Below are 25,962 nucleotides of genomic sequence, written 5' to 3'. Positions count from 1 at the left end.
ATAGTCAATCCGGGTTCCATGGAGGCTACACCAGCCCCCCTTCAGCTGTTTACTCCCCAGGATATCCCTCCTTTATGTTTAGCCAAACCATTTTGCTTCATTCAGATCTTACATGAGATGCAGATTACTCCAAATGTTCACAGATGATACTTATTAGAAGCAGTTTCCACAAATCTAGTCTAGTCCCCTCCAAGGAAGAGGGGCGATGTCACGGGTGTCACTCCTACAGACAACTCTCTAGCTGGAGCTCATACCTGACCTGCTAGAAAGTACAACCTTTGCGTTAGGATCTGAGGGACAATTTCACAATGGCAGATGCAAAACAGTCTTGCTTGGCCTTTCGCTTGCATCTAACGGGCAACGTTTAGTCATGTCCCCCAGTTATCTTTTCAAATGTAGATTATAAAAAGCCCCACCACACACAACTAACTAATGTAAGCTCTAGAGATAAGAGCAGCATCAGTCTGAAGGTGAGGCTGTGTTTAACAGCCTCGATAGTTATGAAATAGTCACATAAAAGAAAGCAGTAATGTATGTCAACTGAGCAAATGCTTCCAGCACTTACACTACCAGCAGCAATGCCTAGTTAGGCTACATTTGCCTCCACTTGGCAACTACAAGCCACTTGATAACACAGTTGCTTCTCAGGTTGATGGAAATTACAATTCTGATTCCAGCGCTGAAATTCTAATTTACATTTTTTAATCTCTTCCAGCAAGTCTCCATTCCCCTTCCCCATTCTGAGAGGCTGGACTTCAGATATTTTTTCATATATACCTCAATGCAAAGACTGACTGCTTCACATGAGAGTAAACAATTACGTAAAATACTTGCCAAAATAATTTTATTGCCTTTGAGCATTCCAATATTTATAAACATACTTTCTATAACTTTCCAAGACAACCTAGCAGCATCTGAGCACTGAAAAACTCTCTGAACTTAGCTACAATTTTAAAATTTTGTTTAAATAACTTTATGAAAACAGGTTTTCTTTCTGCTCTGGAAGTACAAAATTATTTATAAAGTTGAATTGTCTGGCAATAGAAACAAGCGATACTTTCTTCCACAAAAAGCAAATATTCTCTGCAGTCTCACTTTGCAGGCAGGGACTATTAGAAGCAGATTCTTGCAGGGCTTATTACAGGTCACTGGGATCCTGAAGTACATCAGTTCATTACCTCTTCATAGGCGCCACAGATGCTCCTCAGGTATTAATAAGATTGGCACAACACCGGTATAGGCTTGTGGTTTTAGGGATTGGTTTACGCTGACAATCAAGTGTTGGCTTCTCAGGGGCTGTACTTGTGGAGAATCCTCCTGGCTAGGGCAAGCTGGCACTTGTATATACAACAAGACAGCTGTTTGTATAGTTTTCAACACAAGTACAACCCATGGCCTGAGATTAATCAGGGTGAAGCATTAGTAATCACAAAATAATATTCCCTTGTATTGGTATACACCCTTATTCAAGGTATGTATTTATGGAAAGTGAAAATACGGAGGTTCCTCAGGAGTGTAAGTACGTTTTAATTCAAGCCCTGAGCACAGTATTATGCTTTTAAATGACTGTCTCCAAAACACCCTCAAGTATATAAACAGGAACTGCCTGCAATGGTAAATAATAAATCACCATTTCTCTGAGGAGGCTGTGTTCTACATTTTCTAACTTTTAAAATTTCTTTTACATTAAAAGGACTCCTTTGAAATTAGAAATGTTAAAGAACAGTAGGTAATTCCATCTTTACATGGTAATGTTTAAGTAACTTTATTGTTAATAGAAATCTAGTTATTTTACTCTGAACAAGAACACTACAGGCACATAATCTCTGCGGAAGTGACTTAATTCTCAGTCCTTAAAATAATTACCAAATTATCAGCACTGATGAGAATTTGTGAGCAATGGAAAAAGAACTGCAGATCGGCCTTAGGACACAAGGTAAGCATCCAACTCCTGGCACTCATAGCAAGCAACACTGTCTAATACCCACTCTCGAGTCACCATGGCAACATTGTTCTTTCGCTGGATTGCTGTAAAACAAAGACAAAAAACAATAAAACCGTCACCAATGAGTCAAAGCAAGCTTTAGGTGAGCTCACTGATGTCTTTCAGGTTAAGCTATTTGCTTTCTCTTTGACATTTTAAAGGCCTTGATAAAAACCAAGAGTCTAAAACCCAGGACGTGGCACTACTACTTTTAACAATGCTGGTAATGCTGCTCCAAAAAGAATTAGCTGTTTGGCAAATGGTCAGGCAGGAAGTTTTGAACATCACAGAACAAACACTAAAAGCAAAAAGCACAGTCCTTGTTATCTTTTAATTTAGGACCTCTGTGACAGAGCCTCAGTTCCTGTCTGCTCAGGCACAGAGTATGAGACAAGCAATGAGTCTCATTAAGAGACAAGCAACAGAAGATTACTGAAGTGCTCCCAGACTGTTCTTCACCATTTCAGGATCTTTTGCTTTATTTTCTCATTTTCCCAGTGCCATGGAAACAGCTGGTTTTACATCATCCTCCTGCTCCATCTCTTTGTTGAACTCCACTGTAGCCTAACTAGCTCCCATTCATCACATAACTCCCACTATCTCATTTAAAAAGTAAGTTTGTCTGGAACACTTGCACTTTCAAAGTCTCATGGTTTCTCTGGAGCATCTTGATTAAAAAAAAAAAAAAAAGGCAAAGCTATATCAATTAATGCTTTTAGCTAGGTACTCTTGCCAGACCAAGAGAATCTTGTCCCATCTGAGGCTTTCTCCTAGGTCTCACTAATCCCCTACAGGCATGCCTCCATACCTTTTAGAAGGTATCTCCAATTAGAAAAGTTTCTGTACAGCTGATGATATGCAGAACAACAGAGCCAAGAACAGGATCTGCCTGCCAGACTACCTTTTAAGATTCTATTGCTGAGATAATATACCTTGTCCTTCTGGATTTTTCTTCCAAGACACACATCCACCTTCAGACACAGTAAGATTTTATTTTGATTTCGATTTCTCTACAAACCTCTCTGATAATTAACTTCTAAAAGGATGGAGGTGATAAAGACACTAATGTGTACCATAAAACAGTCCATGACAGTGTGTCATTTTACCTCTATAATCTGTGTTTTCCATCCAAGCATCTGGCTGCACAACCACGACAGCAGTAGAATTCTAGGATTTCAAGATAAGAAAATAAAAACGCTACTGTTATCTGTCTGTCATTAAATCACTCGCATCTATCTGCAGAGTGTGATAACTGGGCTAACTCTGCTTCAGTGCATCACTTCAGAGAGGACTTTAAGAAGTGGTAGTAGAAGGAGAAATACATTTGTTCCAAAGATTTTTTTTTTTTGTTATTTCTCTCCACAAATGCTGTGACTAAGTTAAGGCACTAAAGGCTTTTTGCACGGGAAAGTGAGGCTCAGTGCTGATTTCAAGAGAGATTAGCTATCTAGCTAGAGTACTCCGATACAGAGTAGTCAGAGCCCAGAACACAAGAACTGTTACCGTGCAGTTTGGCAGCATTACTGTGCAGACAGTTCTCTCCAACATACCTGTATGCATTAAGTCTTTGACAAGCCCATAAAGGCCATGTAACCTTTCAACATGTTGTATATTACTTAACTACAGACCATTCACTATGTGAAGCGCAACATTGATTAACACTTACTGCTGTGTGTGAGAACAGATGAGGTTGCTTCACGACGGTAGCACCACAAAGCTCCACCATCCATTCTAGATGTTCTGAAGAAATCACATAAACAATCTATTTACTTCAATATTTTATATCATGTTGAGACAGATACTATTCCCTAAACCCTCATGTATTTGCTCCAAGATGTAAACTATCATTTGAAAGAAATGTAAGCCTTAGTAGAGAATGTCCTTTCACTTTCTAGCCTGCGGAGGAACATTAACTCACTTTCTTCCCTTGCCCTATAGTCAGGACTAAACAAAACAAAACACTCCTGAAAAAGCAAAACATCACATGCCCAAAACTTAAGGAGAAAGACACTAACAATTTATTTCCTCTTATCATAAGTATATAAGACATGAAATTAAAATTAGAAATCAGAACTGTGATTATCCGTCATTAACAGAAGTAGCCAAAGTATTTAATTTCCACCAATTTGTTGAATTGATGGTGAAGATGACAAATAAGTCTCTCAAGTGTAAGAGCCATAATTGATGATTACTGCAGCAGGTGAAAGCACTGCATCCTCTGCGGTAATTACTACAAATGTCAAGAGACATGAGGATATTTCACCCAGTCAAAAATAAAGCTCTATTGGACAAATCAGAAAGTACCTGCTGAATAAGGCAAAAAAATGGGAAGAGAGGTACAAATATTTTCAGTAGAAAAATTCTATCTTAAGTTTTCAAAACATCTACTATACTTTATTCACTTTCAAACTAACAAAAAGCAGTTATCCTGCCCAGCATTTTCTTTGCATATAAACTTCTGGCTTTGTTGTGTGTTTCACTTAACATCTGCTGCTAGAGAGAAATTACACTGAGGATGTGTTAACTGCTAGAAAAAGGATACTAAGACAGAAGAAAAAATGCTGATACAAGTGCTCAAACACTTCTAAAGCAATTACCAGACAGCATGATATTAATGCTTTTCCTTCATTGCTAGAGAATCAAACTAGGTAAAAGGCCTGTTTTGAAATACAGCAAAATTCCCAGAGCAGCCCTCTGCATCCAAATAGAGAACAGCATTTCCATCCTGTCTGGAGACAGAACTGGATAAAGTTCTTTACCCAGCCTGTACCTCATGTAGGCTTTTTGAAAGTTTCAGAGTAAAAAATACAAGAGCATCCAAGAAGAGGTCCAAGCAAAACTCTGGTGAAAGCACACAATCCCCCCCCCCAATATTTTTGATGCTCAGAGTTCATTTAATTCCACTGAAATGACACACCTGTAGTCATATCAATGAAAGGACCATAGCAACAGATCTCAAAGTCTTTGAAGATCTGAAAAAACAAGGAACACATTAACAAAGAACATACAGTATTGTTAAAGGACAATACTTAATCTGCTGGTTTCATTGCAGCTCTAGGACTGGTTATCAAGCTATCACTATTTCACAAAGTATATCTGAAGCTCTTGTAACCTACAAAACGAAAGAATATCATAAAAAAACCCCAACCCTGTGCTATCCTATACTGATGTTATAAAAAGATAGCATTCACTCCAAGCGCAGTGAGTCACAGAGCATAACCACTCTGCCGCTGACAGGGCTCACTTTTCACATATAAAAATGCTAAATTTGTACAACTCAATAATACAGAACAGCAGAGAAATTGGAAGAAGATCCAGATATTCATAGCCACATATATGAAACAGTCACAGCAGGACAGGATTTTCATCCCTGATGTGCTTATACCTTCTCAGTCAGAGACTGTCTAGCCCTCCTAGGACCTTGGTGGTTTCTCCCATTGATTACATCTCCTCTAACTTCAAAGTCCTCCTGGAAAATAAAATAAACAAGTAATCAGTAATTAGGAGACTGAGAACACTTTCCTGGTCAGTGTTCTGCATCAGAACAGGAAGAAGTCATCAGATTTCAGAACTGGAAACCTTGCTATTAAGTGAGCATGGAAAATTAAAAGGCTTTTCAGGAAAAATGGAGAGCAGTAATGAACCCCTGCAACATCAGACAACTTTTAAAGACAAATTATAGTTGCTACATAGTAGTCTAGCAAACTGTATAAAAAGAAGGGCTACACTCCAACACTATAATTAACTTATCAGTAAAGTCTCATTTGATACAAGTTACCAGTACATAATATCTGGATCTTCAACATCTATTTTATTTCAGGGCATTCACTTCGGATACAGATTAATAACAAATACAGTGCTGCGTTTAATAATTTCAGGCCTACATCTGACTAACTCCCATTTCTCCAATACTTGCTTGAAACTTCTCCAAAACTTCCACGCAGTCTAGCCCGCTACAAGAGTATGAAGAACACCTACATATTGACAGTTCACTTTGGGGAAGAAACCCCATCGTTTTCGTTATAATTGCAGGCTCTTCTCCTTGCTTGAAGCAATGTGACTGTATGACAATGTTAACAGCTGTCCCACATTCTAGCGTTCCCAGTTAATTCTGTAGCAACTTCCCCCTTGCACCTCAAGCACAGAAGGGCCTTTAACACGCCTTCCTAGGGCTTTTTTGGTGCCAAGATTTTTTCTTCTTCACCCTTGGCTTGACAAAAGGGCCTACATTTCATACCAGAAAGGGGGCATTTCTGCTCAGAGATCTATGAAATCCAGGCTGTGTCACTAAAATGACATTCTCCAGAAATCTGAACTAGAGAATGAAAATCCAAATACTACCCAGGAATACAAAAATCCACTTAAATCAGTCATATCAAATAAGCCAGTTCTACTAGGAAAGGTAGAAAATGCTGGAACAAGTTTTCAGTAGTTGACTACTTTAAACTTTAAAAACAAAGCTATGTATGTAGTTATGTTCCAATGTTATTTCCTTAAGCAAACAGCAGATCTTTTCCTCTATGCTGTAATCCATCAATATCAGTAGAAACACTTAAAAAATGCCTATCACCTCTTCCAAAAAATAGATCCATTATGCCTCCAATAACAATGAATACATATAGCCTAAGTGTGGTATTTGATCCTAGCATTTGGTAAAACTAGAATCTCAGTTTTCAGAGCCAAAGTTACATCTATTAAACGTTTAGACAACATCTGAGGTTACTAATAGGTCTATCTGTGTAACAGCATTGCCTACACATTTGACATATCATTCTTAAGATAAAACAAACCACCTTACCTCATTCAGTATCCTGCCTTCTGTAAAAGACTGAATTACCCCTAAATAAAAAGATCAGAACAGGACAAGTCATTTTATATAGCAAAATTGTTCTTCCACTACCAACAGTCTGACTTCATTGCTACATTAAATCCAAGGTATTTGTACTAGAGGGAAACAATACCACCTGATGCCAAAAAGAATTTTTTTACCTTTTATAAATAATATTATTTTTGCACTAACTGAGATGCTATGCATCTCATTTAAATTAAGAGGGAGGAAAGGCTTTTGTCAAGGTGGGAAGCAATCCAATGTGGTTATCTGAAAGCAGTGAAAGTATTCAGAAGAGAAAGAAGTTTGATGTTGCTGTTTGTTTGGGGTTTTTAAAATACATTCAAAAATATATTAAAGTATCTAGAAGAAACTCTGCAAAACAGATGCCAAGACATGAAGAAATCAGGGCTTTTTACTGGAACAAGTGAAGGGTATATTTGTGGCAAAAAGCAGAGACCGTTCAGCTCCAAAACAAGTTATACTTACACTGGTAACTAACTACCCATTTTCTTCCTGCAATACCCAGGAAGTACTTCAGTGTCCGTTCGCACACCAGCTCCTGATCTGCAGAGCAAACAAGAATAAGACCTCTTTCAGTTTTGTCATTAGTGAAAAGAACAGCTCAGGTGGTGTGTATCTAAAACCAGAAGTTTCTTGCTAAGTACAGCAGCAAAATACCAAGACCATTTATAGAAAGGTTCCAAAGTCCTACTGTCCTGATTCAGGAAACGAGCAGAAAGTAATCAATGTACAACTTCTGAACCCTTTTTTAGTTATTCAGTAAAGTTAAGAGGTAAGAAAACCTGTGAATGCTAGTCAAGACAGAGGGCACTAAGAGTAGGATTCGGTGCCCATACATGTTGGCATACATTTTTAGATGACCAGCCATTTAAGATCATCTTCTGTTCTACCAGCGCCACAGCTTCAGAAGGCAGTTAGTTTATCCTATCTGTATTTGTACGAAAACAGAACAATCCACTTCTCCAAAAAACATACGGTCATGGTGTCTATGATAGCCTTCCTGAAAAAAAAGGCAAAAATTAAGCCCATAGACTTGAAGTAAGAGGATTTTCTGGCTCCTTTTCTATGCTGGTTTTCAAAAGCAAGAAAGGCTTGTGTGGTAGACTGTATCCAAACAGGAGCCAGCTAGAAATGTTGCTACGAAGCAAAATGCAAGCATAGCATATAGCATACCCACACCCAGGTTTGGCTCAAAATATTTAGCTTTTTAAGAAAATATTGGTTAAGAGATGTGGTAGTAAAGTAAAGAACAAATGTAACCTAAGCCTAGACACAGAAATACAATAACTTTAATTTTACTGATGAATGTTACGCTTTTCTGAAGTCAATATAATGCTACGTTTCAGATTGCAATACATTTGTCAAATTTGAAACTGTATTATTGCACTGAAATTTCTATAAAGTCCCTTAAAGCTTTTAATAACGAGATTCTTGAGTTCTACTAAAGAGCAAAAACTAATTTAAGTACCTTAATTAAGCATGCAAATAATAGTTATGATGAAATAGTATGGAAGCACACTTTCACTATCTACTACCAGCAGTTATACATACAATTAAGTCCTGCTTCCAATTTTCTATTAAACATAAGTTTCTTTCAAAAATTTAGAAAGAAACAGCATTTATAATCCCTGTAAGAAATTAGGAAACTAAAAATAGCATCCAACTTCCAGAATTTCTATATCTCATTTTTTTAGGTACTATGTTGTTTTCTTTTTTGGTTGGTTCTGAACTACTTCATGTTAACATGCACTAAACAGCTGAAAATTGTGACCAAACAGCTGAAGGAAAAAATTGAGTAACATTAGCTTCAAATCACACAAGGCAGCAAAACATACCCTCACTCTGACTCTGTGAAACAGAATAAGAAAGATTCCCAAAGTTTAAACAAAAAAATTATGATAGAGAAGAAAATAATGAACACCTTCTCAAACTTATTCAAATTTTTGCTGAACCGCCTGCTTGTTGGTTAGCCTTTAGTTAAAATTCTATATGATGTGTAAATATAGGATTTGTTCACACAGCTCCCAACAAACCTGTTTTTATTATGACATGAGTTGTTCCTTCAGTAATGTGATTGGATAAAGTGCTCTGAGTTTTTCTTGCAAACTTCTGGACCAGCAACTGAAAAGCAGTTAAGAAAATTAATAGCTAGCAAAACATTAAAAAACTCAACATCTCAAGTTTATAGGAGTCTGAAGCAATAATGTAATTAAATTAATGGTTTTATTTGTGTATTCTGTATATACATTTGAATGTATCTTTCCTTAAAAGTCAGTAATTTTGGCACCATTCAATAGGCTGAAGTAAAGAGCTCTCCTGACAGTAGTTTATAAACCTAAAGCCATATCCTCCTGGAAATGGATCGTAGAAACAGGTTTTTTAGCAATTCAGAATTGATTAATTACAGAAATGGATCAGAATTTGGGTAAAGCATCATCATCATCTGAGAACATCAAGGGAACTACCAAAGAAACTGCCCCCTCCCAGCCATGCCTCAAGGCTTTATTTCTAGAAATAAAGTTCTCTTGCTTTGGAATGTGTGTTTTTTCCCCTGGACAGTCATTTAAAAAGTTCAAATTTCACTAAGCTTCATGGTGCTGATAGCATTCTGCATATTTTTAGGAGTGAAAAAGTTTGACTTGAGTCACTCCATTACTAATCTCCAATTCCTGTAAGATTAATTTTCACTGTACGCAGACCTACGTTGAGCACTAGAGGTAATCAGGAACAATTAACAAGGGATCTCTAAAGCTTCTGGGAGATACTTACATTTTCACTTTGATTCAGACCTGATGCCACAATTGACATTTCTTTCCTGTTAGTCACCCCCGGACTTGTAGTATTTTCTTTCCCAGCTGCATTGTGCAGAGCAGACAGAGGAAGACACACACTTCTCTTCAATTTATGTTCTTGAGCGCAGCTTTTATTAGCTTTCTGAGCTACAACAGAACTAATTGTTGCTTCTTCAGTTCGAGGGTTAAGAAGCCTTACAGAAGAGGAAGAGTTATTTGGAATCCTGGTCACATTGCCACAGAGATTTGATAAGACAGACGAACTGTTTAGCCTGGTCCCAGATTTCTGCTCATCTGCGTTTTCTGAAGGAAAAGAAAAATTGTTCCTTGAAACAATTCCATCTTGTAGTCATGGTGGAAGGCTGTTGCTTTACCTTTTAAGTTTAGTTGCTGCAGTCACTTCCTCTCCTTATTTATTACCACACCTTTACCTCTATCATTACTTTTTCCTGACCTATAGCTGAGACACTAGAATATCTTTAAAACTTTCAGTATTGTATCTCTCAAGAAATGCCAATTTATATGCTAGACTGATAACTCCCATTACTGTCAAAATGTCCAACCCCATCCTGATGGGCAGCTATACAGTTGGGCTACCAAACAAAAAGTAACATCTTTTTAAATTGACCAGGAATATTTTAAAATCCTTGATTTACAAGAAAAAGCTGTGTCTTGCCTGTATGTAAAAACCTGAAAAAACAAGCAGAAATCAAAGTGCATTGGATCCCTCTTAAATGTTACCTGCTTCAAGTTGGCAATGACTATATTCTTGTACCGCTTCCTGCGCAGGTTTTGTCTTTTCAGAATGAGCTTTGTTCTTCGGCATACTGTCACACTGAAGACCTTTCTCCAAATGTAGTCTCTTTAACGAGCGGGATTTAGAAGATGGAAGCAACAATTCTGGAGACCTTGAGAGAGGGGAAATTGGTTTTAATACTTTTTTTACTATTCTAAACAACAGAACCACGTAGCAACAGCTAACGTACTGTAATTGCTCAAAAGTTGAGAGGTATTTAATTCAAGATTTTTTTAAAATAAAAGATTAGAAGTAAAAAACAAACACACTTTTACCTTTCTTTTTCTAACTCTTTGGTTTTATTGTTGAGAGAATCACTTGGCATATCATGGAGATCATTGGCTGACAATCCCTCTGAACTTCTGCCTTTATGATTTTCAAAATTTCCTTCTGAGGTTGACTCTGCCCCTTTAAAACAGAAAAATAGTTCTTAAACAAGCAAAATGAAAGCAACTGTTCTTAATTGTTTCTTCAGGTAAGAAGTCAAGCATTCTCTAAAATCTCAATCCAGACACACTTTAGAGAGACAAGTGTCCCAAAACAGAAATTTACACAAAATGCTAAAGCCATTTGAAGCACAGCTAGCAACTATGTTTTATTTCACATACCAAATCATCTACAAAACCAAGATGTCAGTTATGTATTAGATGGAAAAAGTAGGATATAAATAGACCAAGGCAAGTTTACACCATTTAGTGCAGTTTATGAATCCCCTCAACGCATTACTGTATCTCTGTTCACAACCAGTAGAGGCATTTATTTGATCGCTAAAGATGCCTGTAATCTGTATCAAATCATCAATAACTAATCAGTTTAAGTTTTTACAAGTCTGAAATCCATATTCTAGTACAACCATGTAAACACGCACTGTATTAACGGAATTATTTTAAGTAGCTTTCCTGTCTGAAGGAAACTAATTATCGATTTGCTGACTTACATCTTCAAGCAGGGTGTTCATAGTTGCCTCATGAATTTAGCTTACTGAGCTTCCACGTCACATTTCAAAGTCTTCTCTATGAAATAATATTCTCAAACTGTAGTAAGGTCGAATGCCATGCAATTCAATGAGCTTGTTAACTAAGCACGGATTCTACCCAGCCTGTTCAAGGGATTTACACACCACTGTAGGTATTCTCCTCCTCTCTGCTCAAGATCAGCAGCCTGACCTGTACTGTGTTGCTTTTGACAGCCAACACATACCCAACCTAATTTCTGTCTTGTTCCTTGATGCGCTAAAGGACAATTATTCCCACAGCAATAGAGGCCAAATCCTTTTGGGTGTTCAGCCACTGTGCCATGCCCCCTACCCATTCCAGTGAAAGAAAACAAGAGTACAACTATAACTGACAGAACAGCAATGTGGATTAGTACTGCCAAATCACAAGGCCTACTCACACCATTTGAATAATTACACCATGTAATCTCACAAAGATCTGCAACAGGAGTTTAAGCTAGGTGTAGTAGCCAAGTTATAAATAAAACATGCATGTCTCACTGAATAGCTGAATTTAGGTAAAATTCTGCTAACACACCGATTTTGAATTAACACTATAATTTGTGGTAGAGGGAAAAAGAACTAATAATAGTAACAACTGTTTGTAAGAAAGCTGGGAAAGGTTTTAATTGCTATTTACCTCTTCCTTGTTGCACTTGTTCCATTCCAAGTATTCCTTTGCCACTGGAATGTGGCAGTTCCCTATGGATAGGTGAAAACCCACAGTCCTGACTTCCATGTTGCTGTAGCACTGCTTCAAGTACAGCCATTTCATGCTGAAGTTTTTTTAGGTTACTCTGCATAACATTCTTCTCCTGCAAAGGATACACAATATTGCCGACATTTAGCCAACTGTTTTAAACAGTAGATTGTTTGGTTTTGTTTTTTTTTTTTACAAACACTTGAAAATTAGAAAACAGCAAAATTATTTTCAATTAGTTTTTACCGTATGTTCAAAAGGTCACTGCAGTGCTTTTACTGTAACAAAAAAAATGCACATAGGCTACATCAAAAGGAAAGAATGCAAACCACCACACAGTCATTTTGCTCTTCAAATTATTTCAGTTTAGGCTGCTCAGACTTTAATATGTCAGAGAAAAAAAATAATTAAAAAATGCTACACAGATTTATTTAAAAGTAATTTTGTCTCAACTGCATCGGTTTACTTTAGCCGCTTGAAATGAAGTTTAATAGTGAACATCAAGTATTGAGCTTCTGCACTTTCCACCATTACTGCAAGCCCTAAAGACATTTTTATTTATTCCTTCTAAACAATTTCATCCTATTCTTCCCTTCTCTATCAAAAATTACTATACCTTCTATTAAAAACATGCCATATACATCTCCCCATAAGAACAGCTCAGGCTTTCAAAGAATCCTTTTAAAAACCAAAAACCTCCACTACACAGGATAAAGCAGTTTCCACAGCGCTGAATACTACGTTCGTAGCTCTAGCACTGGCACCAAGTGGAGCTTGCGTGTTACTGAATAAAAACCTCCCAACCAAACAGAACCCCCCTACCACAAAGAAACCAAAAAACTCCCCAAGAATTCATACTGCCACTATTCCATTTAAACCAATATATCCTGAAATCTATCCTGAAATATATCCTGAAACCTGAAGGTCTATCAGGGAGAATGTCCTGCCAGTCGACTCCATTTTGCACCGATGCATTAAACGGAAGAACCATCCATAAAGCACAAGAATTAAATTCAGTCGTCTTTGACAGATATTAAAATGCATATGGGTTGTTAATGCTGAAGGGAGATTTGTCACAAGACCTACCTTGAAGTTACAGGATAACCCCCACCCCCCAAAATGAAACACCAAAACTAAAAGCCCCAACCACCACCCTCACCACCCCATTACCCAATACATCAAGTCAGGCCATTAAGCCATAATTAATAGCAGAGAAAATACACTGTGCTAGACACACCTTTCATTGGACAGTGCCTGTAGGGTCTTATATCTATAACATTCTAACATGAAATGATTTAATCATTACCCCTAGAAGGCAAGACTCCATGCAGCTAAATATCATCATGTAGCAAATCCAATCCTTCTCACCAATCATTATAAATTCCTATCAATGAAGCTTTTAAGTACAGGAAGCTGATGTTTCCAGCACTAGTCAAGCATGGAGATTCAATACCTAGCATCTCCTACAATTAAGAACTGTAATCAATACCACATAACAAGTTACAGCCATTAGAATGTAATGTTACCACGGAAGGTGAAGTTGGACGAGTAATGGCATAGAAGCAATTCTACAATTCTTCATTACTCTTGGAAGTAATCTAGTGACACAAAGAATTACGATGAAAGCAGTTGCCTACTACACTGCCCTCACAGCTTTCATATACATGCTTATATCCTAGAATGTAAACTACTTTTAGAATTTAGTGCATAAAACTTACCTGTGTGGTAAGGATTTCACCCTGAGAGAATGGTTCACATGAGTCTTCCACATAGCTGTTTTCACTGTCATAGCCAGATCCTTGACCTTGAAGGAGGCGGAAGAAAATCTTAGTTAAAGAAAAAAAAACAAACCCCAATAGTTATCTATGGTATCTTACCACAGAGACCTTTTAACCAACTGTTAAGTATAAAGTGACAATTTTTGAAAACACTCAAGTTAGAAGCACAGATCTACTTTAAGTGAACATTTCAAAGAATACCATGTCACACATATGGCAAAGTAACTAGAACTCAAAGTGTTTCAACAGTGATGAAAGAGCCCTAAATACTTATGAAAGCCATAAAAAGGTCAAAAAAAGCCCTACAGAATTCAACAGCCAATTTCAACAAATATTTCATCTGGGGAAACAGCTTAGGTAGGCTTTATAAAACTTTGCTGATAGATGCAAGTATCATATTACAGTAAGAAAGCTAGCATTTCACTCAGAAATTAATTCCCATAAAACAAACTCAGTCTGGCCTCTCATGCCCAGTCTATTCATTTTTGCTCTGAACAAAGAAACTGCAAATTCAGGAAAGAAACCACTGAGGGTTTTGTTTGATTGTTTAGGGCTGATCCTTTTTTTTTTTTTTTTTTTTTTTTTAAGAATGTAAGTACCACAAATACAGAACTAAAGTTCCTATGCAAACAGCAAAAAAGCAAGGAGCAATGACATTACAAACAGCTCCAGCGATAAAAATCTTGATCTGTACCTAGGTTTGTTCCCATGTTTGGGTCTTCTTGGCATTCCTCTTTGAAGTTAGTTTTGCTTCTCTTCAGCCCTCTATTACAACCTTGAAAAGTTGTACTCTCCTTCACATTGCTCACTTGTTTGGATGTATGACCTTGTATTAAAGGTTTCTTTGGCTCTTGTGCTTCATCGATGGATTCTTGAGACATGTTGGACTGGGAAGAAAATAAGTTGACTGAGCATTCTGACTCCTGGCTTGGTGAAGCACATCCATCGCTTGGGGCAGCTTCAGGCATTTTCTGCATGTTGTTGTCATCATGACTTCCATCACGAGGTGATGTGACAGGACTTACTGAAGACTCTTTCTCAGGTGTCACTTGTTTACTGATCCCCAAAGGCGTGCTTACTGATTTGCCATTTATTAATGTCTGAAAACATGGTAAATCTTCATCTTCACTACATTCTTCATCTGAAGACTGCAGTTTCCGTGCTCTTCGAGATCTCCGAATACCTCGAGGTCTCGGCTTAGAACTAACATTACTGTTGTGTAGTTCTTTGACCAGGGCGGTATCACTTTTCACAAACACAGCAGATCTCTCTCCCCTATCAGTTTCAGAAAAGCTGATGTTCTCTTCAACGTCAGAGCACAATAAGCCATCAGGGGTTTCAGATGAACCTGAAAAATCACCATTCCCTTTAAGAGGTTCTTCTAGAGCCTCTGTGACTAAACACTCAGGTATCCCTATGCTAGTAGTTTGGCTTGCTTGCCCTTCAACCCCCTTTACTTGTTTTCTTTCGCTTTTGCTACATTTTTCACCGATGACTTCATAGCTGAATTCAGCAGACCTTTCCTGACAAGTTGCAGCACAAACTGTTGATCTGGACTGAAAATGTAGCATTGGTCCTTTGCTGTGAACAGCTTTGACCTTTCCTGCTTGACTGCTTGCTGAACTGAGGCATATTTCAGTGACTGTGTTTAAATCTGTTCTTTTGAAAGCGTGCTCATCTGTATTACTCTGATCACTTGGGGTTCTGTTACTTTTGCTTGGATTCTGTCTCACCTCACTTTCTATCCCTATGTCAGTTGACAGTGTCTTTTCATTTCCCTGTTCTTGTTGCGATCTGTTTTTGTCTTCAGTCCTAGCAGTGCCCACTCTTAGAGGTGTCAGATTCCCTTGACTTTCAGCTTGCGAAGTATCTGCTTTATGTTCCCCTGTGTGCAAACCTTCAGCGCTGCTGACAGAACAAGTCATAGGACTAACACAAGCAGATTCATAGGTTTTAAGCTTCTCTTTCTCACAAACCCTACTCAAGCTTTCAGCAGTTTTCTCTTCTTGCAAGTTTTCTGTTTGTAAATATTTCCTATGCTTATCTTCTACCTGATCAGTACAGGATATCTTTAAAGTTTCAGAAGCAGCATCTTCTACTGCACATGCCTTCACGTGAGCAGGATAAAGGCTAAATGATAGACGTTTTGAATGCCTAAATATATTTCGCAGATACTGTGTGTCTAACTCGCTATCTTCAGCTTCCTTGGTCAATTCCAAAACGTTTTTAGCCACTGGTGACTTTTCGGTTCTGAAGTCCCCTGGAACATTTTGTGTATCATGCCCGCTGTCCTGGGGACTAGTAGCACATGATTCAGTCGGCTCTTCAGTTGGGTGGGAAGCAGTTTGCACAACAGTCATTGAAGGAGACTGTGCGAGGAAAGGGCTGCCTAGTATTTCACCTTCTTGCGAACCTGTATCAGCTACAAAGGAATTACAATTTGAATGCTGACATGAAGGTGTAGGATTGAAGAGACTTTTCGCAATTTCTGCAGTGTCAGATGAATTCTTTAGACCGATCTGTTCTTCAGCTGCTTCCAGATGGCTACGCTTCAGCTTCCCAAGTGGCTTGTAGCTCAAAGTACCCTGGGGCTCACAGAGGTCTTTGCATTCAGAAGTGTGAACTAACACATTGCTTTGGACTCCAAAGACAGACCCTTCACAATCGCTGTCATACTTTCTTGCTCCCTTAGTTACTGCTCCTTTACCTGTTTCTTTTGCCATTTCTTCAGAAAGTAACTGAAGCCTCCTGCTGCGCCTGACTTGTCTTTGCTCAGAATCAGCTTTCCCTGGTTCGTCACTGCTTGGATAGCTATCAATCTGTGGCTCAGCAGAATCAGGGGAAACAGAACTTCTATCGACTACTAACTGTAGAGCACACATGGTTCTACTAGATTGCCTGCATCTTTTTGCTGCAGAACTTTTTTTAGTGCTTTTCTGATCACCATTACTCTGTTCTAGCTCCCCATCACAGTGCTTGCCAGTCACCCCTTCAGTTGCTTTTTTCCACAGGGATCCTCCTCCTTGCTCAAGTTCTGCTAGCATATTATCCTCTCTATTCTCAGAGAGGTGACTCTCATTAACAGCAGAGCCTTCATCACATCTTTTCTTTTCAGCATCTCCAAGGTGCCAGTTAACACTTTGAGCGCACCTATCTGCCTTTTCTGTATCCTTTTTCTTGATGAAATCCTCTGGTTGTAGGAAACTGGCATTCTTCCTTTTTCGCTTTAGTCCATCTTTGCTGGAATTAGTCAAGCTCTTCTCCTTGGCCACATCTTCCTTTTTTGTAGTAGTAGTAGGTAAAATGTCTCTTACAGTAACAGGGGTATTTGACTTCCTCTCTCTCTTGTATGTTTTCCCAAATATTTTGTCTTTGATGCTATCTGCTGTTTGTTTTGACCATCTCTTGTTTCCTTCAACCACTGCAACTTCCATGGAATCTACCATAGGGTCAGTCTTTTCTGAAATACAGGAATCTTTATCTGATAAAGATGCATCTCCTTCACCTGAAGCATCAGTTGCTCCAGCAGAATCATCCTGGGAAGAATTGGAAGATAGAATCTCGTTGCTTTTTGAAAACCATTCATTGACTTTCTGAATGCTTTGCTTCAGTCTCTTCCTGGAGACTCGATTCAGGGTAGCACAGGGAAGTGTCTCTGGCTGAAGTAGTTTCTCCACAGGAAGCTCTTTTTCATGGAAAGACTCATTCTCAGGTTCCTGTACTTCCACAGCTTCCACACTTTGTACAACAGTATCTATTTCTTTGCTTTTATCCAAGTTCCTCCCTGAGCTATCTTTTAAGTCAAACTCTTTGCTTTTACTATTGCACTGAGTTTGCTCTGCATCCATTTCTTCTGTGATCTTAAAGGAAGATGTGTCGCCATTTCTTAAGGGACTGGCATTACCTATTCCGTCACACTGCTCTGCAAGTAGGTCTAGGGCAAGAACATTCGAAGGAGAACTCTGATATTCAGTCATATTCACATGGCCAGGTTTGGCATTTTCAGTGATGCTCCAAGTGTTTTTCTTGCTCAAGTTTTCCTTCGAGAAATCAACTTCACCTGAAGATTTATAGGTATTATAAATTATTAAGCCCTATTTTACACATACAAGAACAACAACAGGCTTAATGGCTACTTTGTTTTAAAAGAACTGTTCTTATTTCCCCCCAAAACAGAGTATTACACTGCACCAAACTCCCCGTAGAGAAAGGGAGAAAGATCAAATTACATATATGTTCATCCAACTTCTTACTACCAGACAGTGCTCTCAATGTGTATTATAAAGGGTAATATGGCGTATGTAGAACAGAAAAAGTTTTGCACTTTGATCAAGTTACTTTTTTCCCTTCTGTTCCTGTGTACAAACTATCCACACTTTAAGTTTCTACTCTACAATATACTGTCAGTAGCTGTATCAACAAAACTACAACATACAAGACTGCAAGCACCTACACTGAAATCAAAATGTTAACTTGTGGTCTTTCTTTCAAGCTTTTGTCACCAAAATAACAAACGCACCTACGACATTTGGTAGAATTACTTCTTTAGCACCCAGCATGTCAGGCTGATTATTGCAAGAATATTCTTTCCCTTTCTCAGCATTCTTAAGTTCTTCTAGCTTTTCTTCAGATGAAGTCTGAAGTGCTGCTTTGTCTTCTAATCTGTTGGGGAGGGATATCTACTTTCACTACAGAGAAAACCACAATAGATATAACAGATGATACTTAATTTTCCCTTCTCGCTCTCTGAAAGTTTCTGGAGGAGCCAGGCTGCATGATTGACACTTGCTATAATTAGATCCCTTCACAGTTTTAGGCCATTTCTTAAAAAGATTCTCTCTTATACTTCCCAAATTTAACATTTACTTTCTAAAGCATAGTACATGCTTTTCTCTTGAAGATCTAATGTCTGTGTAAGCAATAAATCCTTTAGAAAACAGCTTTAAAGTATATTATATGACAAACTGATAGGAGTCAGCTACCCATTCTACCCTGATGCCCTCGAAGTTGAAAATCACTCGTCAGCTTGAAGAATTCTATCAGTCCTATTCTAAAAACTAAAACATAGAAATGAGAATACTGAACTAGTCTTTAGAAAGTAAGAATTCCTTAATCACCTTTACTTACCCAATATTGCTTGCCTGTTTAAAAAGCTCCTCAGATGAATCGGAGCCTATAAAAGAAAATAATCAATCAGTTACTCTGGTTGAAATGATTCAGAGAAAGATGACTTGCCAGATTCAGTGTTTACCATCACAGAAGCATGCATGCTTATTTGTTCTAGTGATAGATGCTTTCAACTTATTCAGTGAAAACAAGTTCAATTGTGCAGTATTTTACCTAATTATAATGATTTCTATGTACAAATATGTACACGGCTCCAGCACAAAATTATGTTTAAATACAGTGACTTGTAACAGAGAGCTACTGAGTTAATTAGCTAAGAGTTAGTTTCCGATTTCTAAATTTATACATGAAAGAGCTGCTAGTATTTACATTTTTGAAAGGGAAGTTAGAGAAATACATTCAAATATGTGTCTCTGACCCTTTGATCTTGGAAGAAGCAGTAAGAAAAAAGAGGCAATGAACACTATCCATTAAAAGGAGCAATTTCTTCCTTGAAGACACTAGGAGAAAATAAACTATGCAAAGCATCTATCTTTTTTCTATCAGCAGTCAGCAGCAGATAAAAAGGAAGTTCTGAAAAGCTAGGACAGACAGAGATGAAATACTCCTTTCTCAGTTTTCATTCTTATCTCTGGTTATTAACTAGAGCCTCAAGCGCTAGTGCCAAGGCTTAATATTCTTTACAAAACAGTAGTTATCACTGGTTGTAACAACTATAACTTTCTTCACATCTGTACACATCTTTTCTTTGTATCTGGTACACTGAGCCTTTAAGGTTTACTACAGCAGTATAATTTCCTACAATATAATAAATCATGTAAAACCCCCTTTGACTTACCAGCTTGGAATTGTCAATCGTTTGACCCTTTATTCTCATTTCGGGTGTTAATGAGAAATCAATGTTTATAGAGACTTTGGACTTCATCACCTTTCATTACATTGCAAACATTACAAATAAGCTCAACTAGTGTGGATCTACAACAGATCTTACCAAACTCTATATAAATCCCTTTCTGAGAGCCACGTTTCTGGGTTTTGTTTCTTAGTGGACACCCTTTGACCCTGGTGTTTGTAAGCTGTGTATCCACATTAGCTTCCTGCTGACAGAAGAATGGAAAGGAATAGTTATTTATAACAGTAGGCTATTTCCAAAAAATAAGTAGCAATTATTAAAATACAGCAGGGGGCTGGCTGACACATACAGACTAAGAATTTAAATTGACAGCCTCCATACAAAAAATCCAATACATGTAATTTATCATACTGATACCCGTAATGGAATGTGCTAATAGAACCAATCATCACGCATTTAACAGCTCAAACCATTACCAGTTTTGTCTTCCTTAACATTCTATTCAGCATAGAGCAGATGAAACAAGAAACAAAGCACCACAAACTCATACACATAGCAATCACTAAGTTTGGTAATATCTTAAGATTTCTTAAGACATATTCATGGTCCTAACGCTAAAAAAGAAGTAAAAAGCCTACAAATAGTTAGACAGCCTCATTAAATAAGCAGTATGAAAAAGCTTTAAATCCTCCTTTCAGTAACAGAGCATATTATGGCTGTATTATCTTTAGAGTTCAGGTCTTCTTATGCAAACAACTTTAAGTGGGTTAGGAAGGCAAAAATATTTACATGTCCTTGTCTGGAATGAATATTCAAGTCAAACAGTGATCTGAACACCAGCCAAAACCTCCTATTCCATTCATTTATGTATATGCATGTATACACATTTCAAATAAAACATTAAACAACCCACAAAAATAAACTGGGTGGAAGAAAAGGTACCAAGGTGCAGTTTTCTTGTCCATTTTCTTTAGCACTTCTTTTCCTGTTTCTGAAGACCTTACTTTGGATGACAGAACTTTCTTTACACAGGGACTCAGTAGCAGTGGCTTCTGTGGATGTTTTAGGAACGTGATGACTGTTTAAAACTGAAAAGTGTCAACAGGAAAAAAAACTTTCTTAAATGGGACATGACAACAGGTATTATATATTAATAAAATAGCCTTGCACAGACCCTATGAAACTAGCGTATATACAGCTAAAATGCAATTATCAAAGAAAAAACTGATTAACTTTTTAGTCTGATTGTTCTTTATGAGTACTATTCAAGTATTAAGTAAAATTTGATCTTGCCAGCTAGTTTTCTCAACCAATTTTGCTTATATAGATAATCTAGCCAGAACAGGATCTAACGCTGGTGATTTTAGAATGTCTGAACAAGTTGAAAAGGAAGTATAGTTTTTATAGCACAATATACTAAGAAAAAATTCACCCACCCCCAACAACACCTTGTTTCCCAAAATATAAAGCAGCATGCATCTGACTTGCCAATATCCTTTACAAGACATTGAGTACTAGGAAGGATAAATTGGATTCCAAAAAGATATATCTGAACGGGGCAAGTTAACATACACTGTTGTACCACTTGCTAATTCAGGCTCTAAGATGTCTAAGAAGTTAAAGCTGCAAGGTTGGGCATAATCAAGAGTGGGACTTTGTCACACAGCCATAGACTGAAGGTTATTTGGTACACATTCAGCCATATTTCAAGAATGGAAAATAAGATTGGTCGGAGTCATCAAACACACTAAAAACCCTTCAGATTTGTCAAGAGGTTATTGAAGGGAAAGCTTGGGAACTTAACGAAACTTATGCTTCTACATCCAAGAAAAAAAATCTGATAATTCTTTCCATACCAAGTACTGCACAGTAAACAAGATACACTGCAAATGCTTATGATACAAACGTCAAAAACTCATTTAAAAAAAAGAAGCGGGGGTATACATTCACAACACTTACACTTTACTCCAGTGTCAAGCTCAAACGCATAGATAGTTTCCAACAATGCTTCAATTAGTTGCTTAAATCTGGCATTTTCTCTCAGACTTCTGAAATAACATTACCGTATGAGTTGTTTTAAAACAGCAGATGTAAGGGTCAACTATTAATAGTTCTCCTTTAATTTAGGCTGAACAAAAAAAGGAGTAAAACTCCGAAGTGGAACATGAGACAATGAGAAATTGTTGCCAAGTAACACCACAATTCCCCAAAACAACCATTACTATGGGAATTAAAGCTATCACAAAATGAAAATTTCCTATTTTTCCTCACATAGGTTTAGCATAGAGAAATTAGTTGTAATGATTGAACAATAATACAGTCTATACTCGATAGCACAAACATTTGTTAAGAATGGCATCTTCACCTGCAGTAACTTGAAAAAAGTTTATACTGAGGTAAGGCACTAAAGAATTACTCCTTTAGAACTGACAGTTTACTTAACCACCTTTGTTTATTTCAGTCTTCTGCTAAGATGTTTTTAAGACCATGATTAACTTTTCCTTAGAGTTCAAGCTTTTTATCCTCAAACCCATTTGCAAAGATGCATTACCTCTTGGTAACTTCAGTCTTACACAGAGGACACTGTACCACACCTTTTTTCTTTCTACTGAAGAGCTTAAACATGCAGAATCTAGGGGAAAAAAACCAAAGAGTACTCATGATGGTAACAAAAGGGAGGATTTTATTTTCTTTAAAACTGAGCCCGGGCATGCACCACTTCATAGAAAACCTTCATTATCAAGTTGAATGCCTGTATTCCTGTTCTGGTGTTATGAATAATTAATCAATCCCCTCCAACACATCTGTGAAACTGCAGTTATTATTCAGAAATAACTTCCCCCTAAAATATTTACATATTCAGTTACCAAATCACAGTATACATCGTTAGCATTAAAGAAGTATATATGGAGAATAAGAACAGATTGACTAAGCATTGACTTATACAAGTTTTCAAACCTACCTGCAGAATACATGATCACATTTTGTTGAAACTGGCTCTTCTACCACGTCCAAACTACAGAAAGAAAACATAAGGAAAACAAGAACACAGAAGTTACATATAAAATCGCAGCAACAAAGTGAGATTCAGAAATACAGCCACTTTCCTAAACTTTAAAAACATATCTTGGTGGGGAAGAGAAGTAGGACAGATTTGACAATTTCTCATTTGAGAACCTGGTACAGCAACAAATACTGTCAATACGCAATATATACTTATCTACTAGCTCTTCACCATCTTTGTCTGTCTCTGGAAAGAGGCAGCATTTCATCGGGGCAGGAAACTTGGTATTAAAACACTAAAGTCATCTTTTTCAATGCTGACCTCCAGTGTCAAGAGCAAAGAACAGAGTAGTTCTGTTGGGTTCAGGAGTCCAGTGGACTCTTACTGTGTCTGTGTAAACCAGATGCACACATGTCGACACAAACTGTTTAAGTTATTCCTTCCTCCCAACCCCAGTTTTCCATTCTAAATCCATTTCTGTCTAGCACTGTGTGAAAATTAGCATTTAACTTTATCCTAGCGCTTTCAGAAAAGCTCTAACCAATTCACTTCAATTCATCTTAAAATATAACCTACCTTGAGCACACACTAAAAACAAATAATTTAAAAAAATACTGCTCTGATTTAGGCATACATCATGTTACAAGCCCTAGTCACATAAAGATTTCATGAGTTTCATAGACCGTGTATGTACATAAGGAAGCATCTCTGTGTTCTGTCTACAACCTAGTACTATGTAAAACAGTTTATGTAACGATTCCAATTAAAACACCACAACAATGTAACTTGGACAAAAAGTCAGAACAAATATAATCCTATTATGGCAGAACAGTCTAACTTGTGCCTATAGCAAAATACACCAAGAGCCAAAAGCAGCCTCAGCATTCCTCAATCTCATGCATTCCTATTTTGGGATGGTTTAATATTTTAATTTTCCATAATAGAAAAGAAAAATTATAACTTAATAACCCATATGGAAATGAAGTGAGGAAGGCCCAACTTCACCATATTCACAGCCTTTTGCCCAGTTAATAATTACCAACAAAACAGCTAAGTGCATTTAAATCCTGGTTTTGAACTGCTGTTCACAATGCGTCTTGCTATTTAAGCTGAACAGTACACACTTCCATGATCTTTTTTGCACATATGCTAGAAAGTAGACATTGAAGGTCTCCATTCCACATTAAAGTCAGTTTTCCTCCCACCAGTCAGCAGTACCAGACTGTAAAGTCACTTTCTGATACATGTCATTATTACATCAAATCCCACTTGCAGTAAAGAACAGCAAATATAGGAAAAGGTTTCTATTCCAGCTCTTGTAACATTATTTGTTAAACCAATGAATAACTAAACCAGCCATCCAATGCATGCATTTGCTCCTCAAAAAGCATGCTGCCCCTTTGGAGAAGGTTGGACACGAGTTTTTTTCTGCAGAGCTCTGCAGACACTCTATGCTTTCTCCTTGGTGCCTTTGTAAAAGATGTTATCACCAACACAGAAGTTACTTTGGTTTTCCAATGGCAGTAAAGTAAAATCTTTCCAAATGAATTTAAAACATAAGGCTCTAAAAACCTCTGCCAGCATAGACAAAATAAACGTCAGCAGTCTGATTCAATGTAAGCAAGTCTTTCAAAAGCTTATCAGACATTCTAGGTATGTAGGCTTTAACTAGAATCTCTGCTATTTCCGTACTTATTTGCATTAAAGTAGTACAAACGTCACTTACCTTTTAGACACAAAGGACAAAGATCCAGGCTGCTTTACAAACAATACTCTAATGCAATCAGCTACGTTTTTTCCCTAACTGGATAGAGGACTGACACATTTAGGTTAATTAGAAAAGAAAAATGTACTAGAACATAAGAGTAAAACAGGTTCCATCTTTCACTTTCTCATTTGAGTCTTATGAAACACCAATATACTTAACATAGAACTCTTTTTGCTTTCCAATAGCCCATATAGTGACAAAAGCATCTGAAAAGAAAAACAGAAGACTCAACTATACTAAGAGTTCATATTATTCTCCTGACATACCATATTGGGCACTCCAAGTTCTTCCACATAGCTGAAAGAACATTTTGTACATCTCCAATAGCAATCGCAGAGAAGTCCATCCTTCACATCCAAAAATGCTCTACAGGGGAAAAAAAACAAAGTAACAGTTTTGTTTCTGACCTGCTGCATCCCACGACCATGCTTTCTCCTGTCGGGCTGTTCTATAACATGCTGAACAGCATCAAATACTTTGCTGCTATTTCTTGCGGGAGACTTTACAGCACTGGTGGAGCTCTTACTCTGAATGTTTACAATTAAAACCTGTCAAGCCTCTTGTAGTCAAAAGGGCAAACGGAAAGGGTTTACAGAGGTAGCATTCAGCAGAAGCTCAACAAGGGGCCGCAGAAGCAAAACAACAACAACAACAACAAAGGAGTTTTGTAGGTGGAAAAGGTTGTAAAGGAGACAGCAGACAACCTGATGCAAAGGACCCTGGGAACTGCCTGCACCAAGCAGTGCAGGTAAGACCCTACAGCAAACATCGCAAGCCCTAAAGCAAAGAGAAGCCGCCTGGCCTTTACCGGAGCAGGAACGGGCCCAGCAGCGACGACCGTCAGGAGGCCGGGGTGAAGCTGCTCAGCACCCGGCTGGCCAGGCTCCGGCCTCCTGGTCCTAGCCTCTCCGCTGCCGTGAGGGCGGCCAACCCACCCGGAACGCTGCCCAGGGGGAGGCAAAAGCCAGCGGCGGCCAGCCCGGAGCTCCTCAGCCGCCCTAAGGGGCCGCTCTACAGTGTCGCATTTCGCGCCCTTTCCTCCTTCCTGCGCAGTATAGCCAGAGAGCCAATCACAGAGCGAAACAACCACACGTGGTCTGAGAACCGGTCTCTTATTAGCCCCTTCTCGACACGTGACACTCCGGCTCCTCCCACGGCGTGACGGAGCAGGGCAGGGCGTGGGTGATTGGCTCTGCCGCGTAACCCCGCCGGGCGTAGCTGGTCGGAGAGCGCAGGAGCAGCCGCGGCGCATTGTGGGAGCTGCGGCGCGGGACCGGAAGTGCGTGTCTGCTGGCGCCGCGCCGCGCCCGCGCT

At 38.2% G+C, this 25,962-nt stretch overlaps 1 protein-coding gene across 4 annotated transcripts; it reads right to left on the bottom strand.

The window, feature by feature from the left end:
* Positions 1–827: 827 nt before the first annotated feature.
* On the bottom strand, positions 828–25,707 carry BRCA1 (BRCA1 DNA repair associated). Of its 4 annotated transcripts, XM_056362546.1 has the most exons (23): positions 25,457–25,707; positions 24,915–25,014; positions 22,839–22,892; positions 22,428–22,508; positions 21,836–21,924; positions 20,819–20,964; positions 20,015–20,123; positions 19,024–19,069; positions 18,416–18,558; positions 14,591–17,956; positions 13,837–13,922; positions 12,059–12,233; positions 10,700–10,832; positions 10,370–10,536; positions 9,606–9,931; positions 8,870–8,957; positions 7,302–7,379; positions 6,783–6,823; positions 5,370–5,453; positions 4,902–4,956; positions 3,651–3,724; positions 3,091–3,151; positions 828–2,028 (listed from the first exon to the last, which is right to left on the bottom strand). In XM_056362546.1, exons 2-23 carry the CDS (start codon positions 24,992–24,994, stop codon positions 1,925–1,927), a joined length of 5,586 nt encoding a protein of 1,861 aa, XP_056218521.1. In that variant the 5' UTR covers positions 24,995–25,014; positions 25,457–25,707; the 3' UTR covers positions 828–1,924. The 4 variants fall into 4 exon arrangements, with proteins under 4 accessions (XP_056218521.1, XP_056218520.1, XP_056218522.1 ...); XM_056362545.1 differs by lacking the exon at positions 25,457–25,707 and having other exon boundaries at positions 20,015–20,120; positions 24,915–25,003; XM_056362547.1 differs by lacking the exon at positions 25,457–25,707 and having other exon boundaries at positions 17,801–17,956; positions 20,015–20,120; positions 24,915–25,003.
* Positions 25,708–25,962: the final 255 nt, after the last annotated feature.

This window comes from Falco biarmicus, chromosome 17 (genome assembly GCF_023638135.1).
Source record: "Falco biarmicus isolate bFalBia1 chromosome 17, bFalBia1.pri, whole genome shotgun sequence".
NCBI lineage: Eukaryota > Metazoa > Chordata > Aves > Falconiformes > Falconidae > Falco > Falco biarmicus.
The sequence above is the reverse complement of the archived record's forward strand: the minus strand, read 5'-3'. Positions and strand labels throughout refer to the sequence as shown.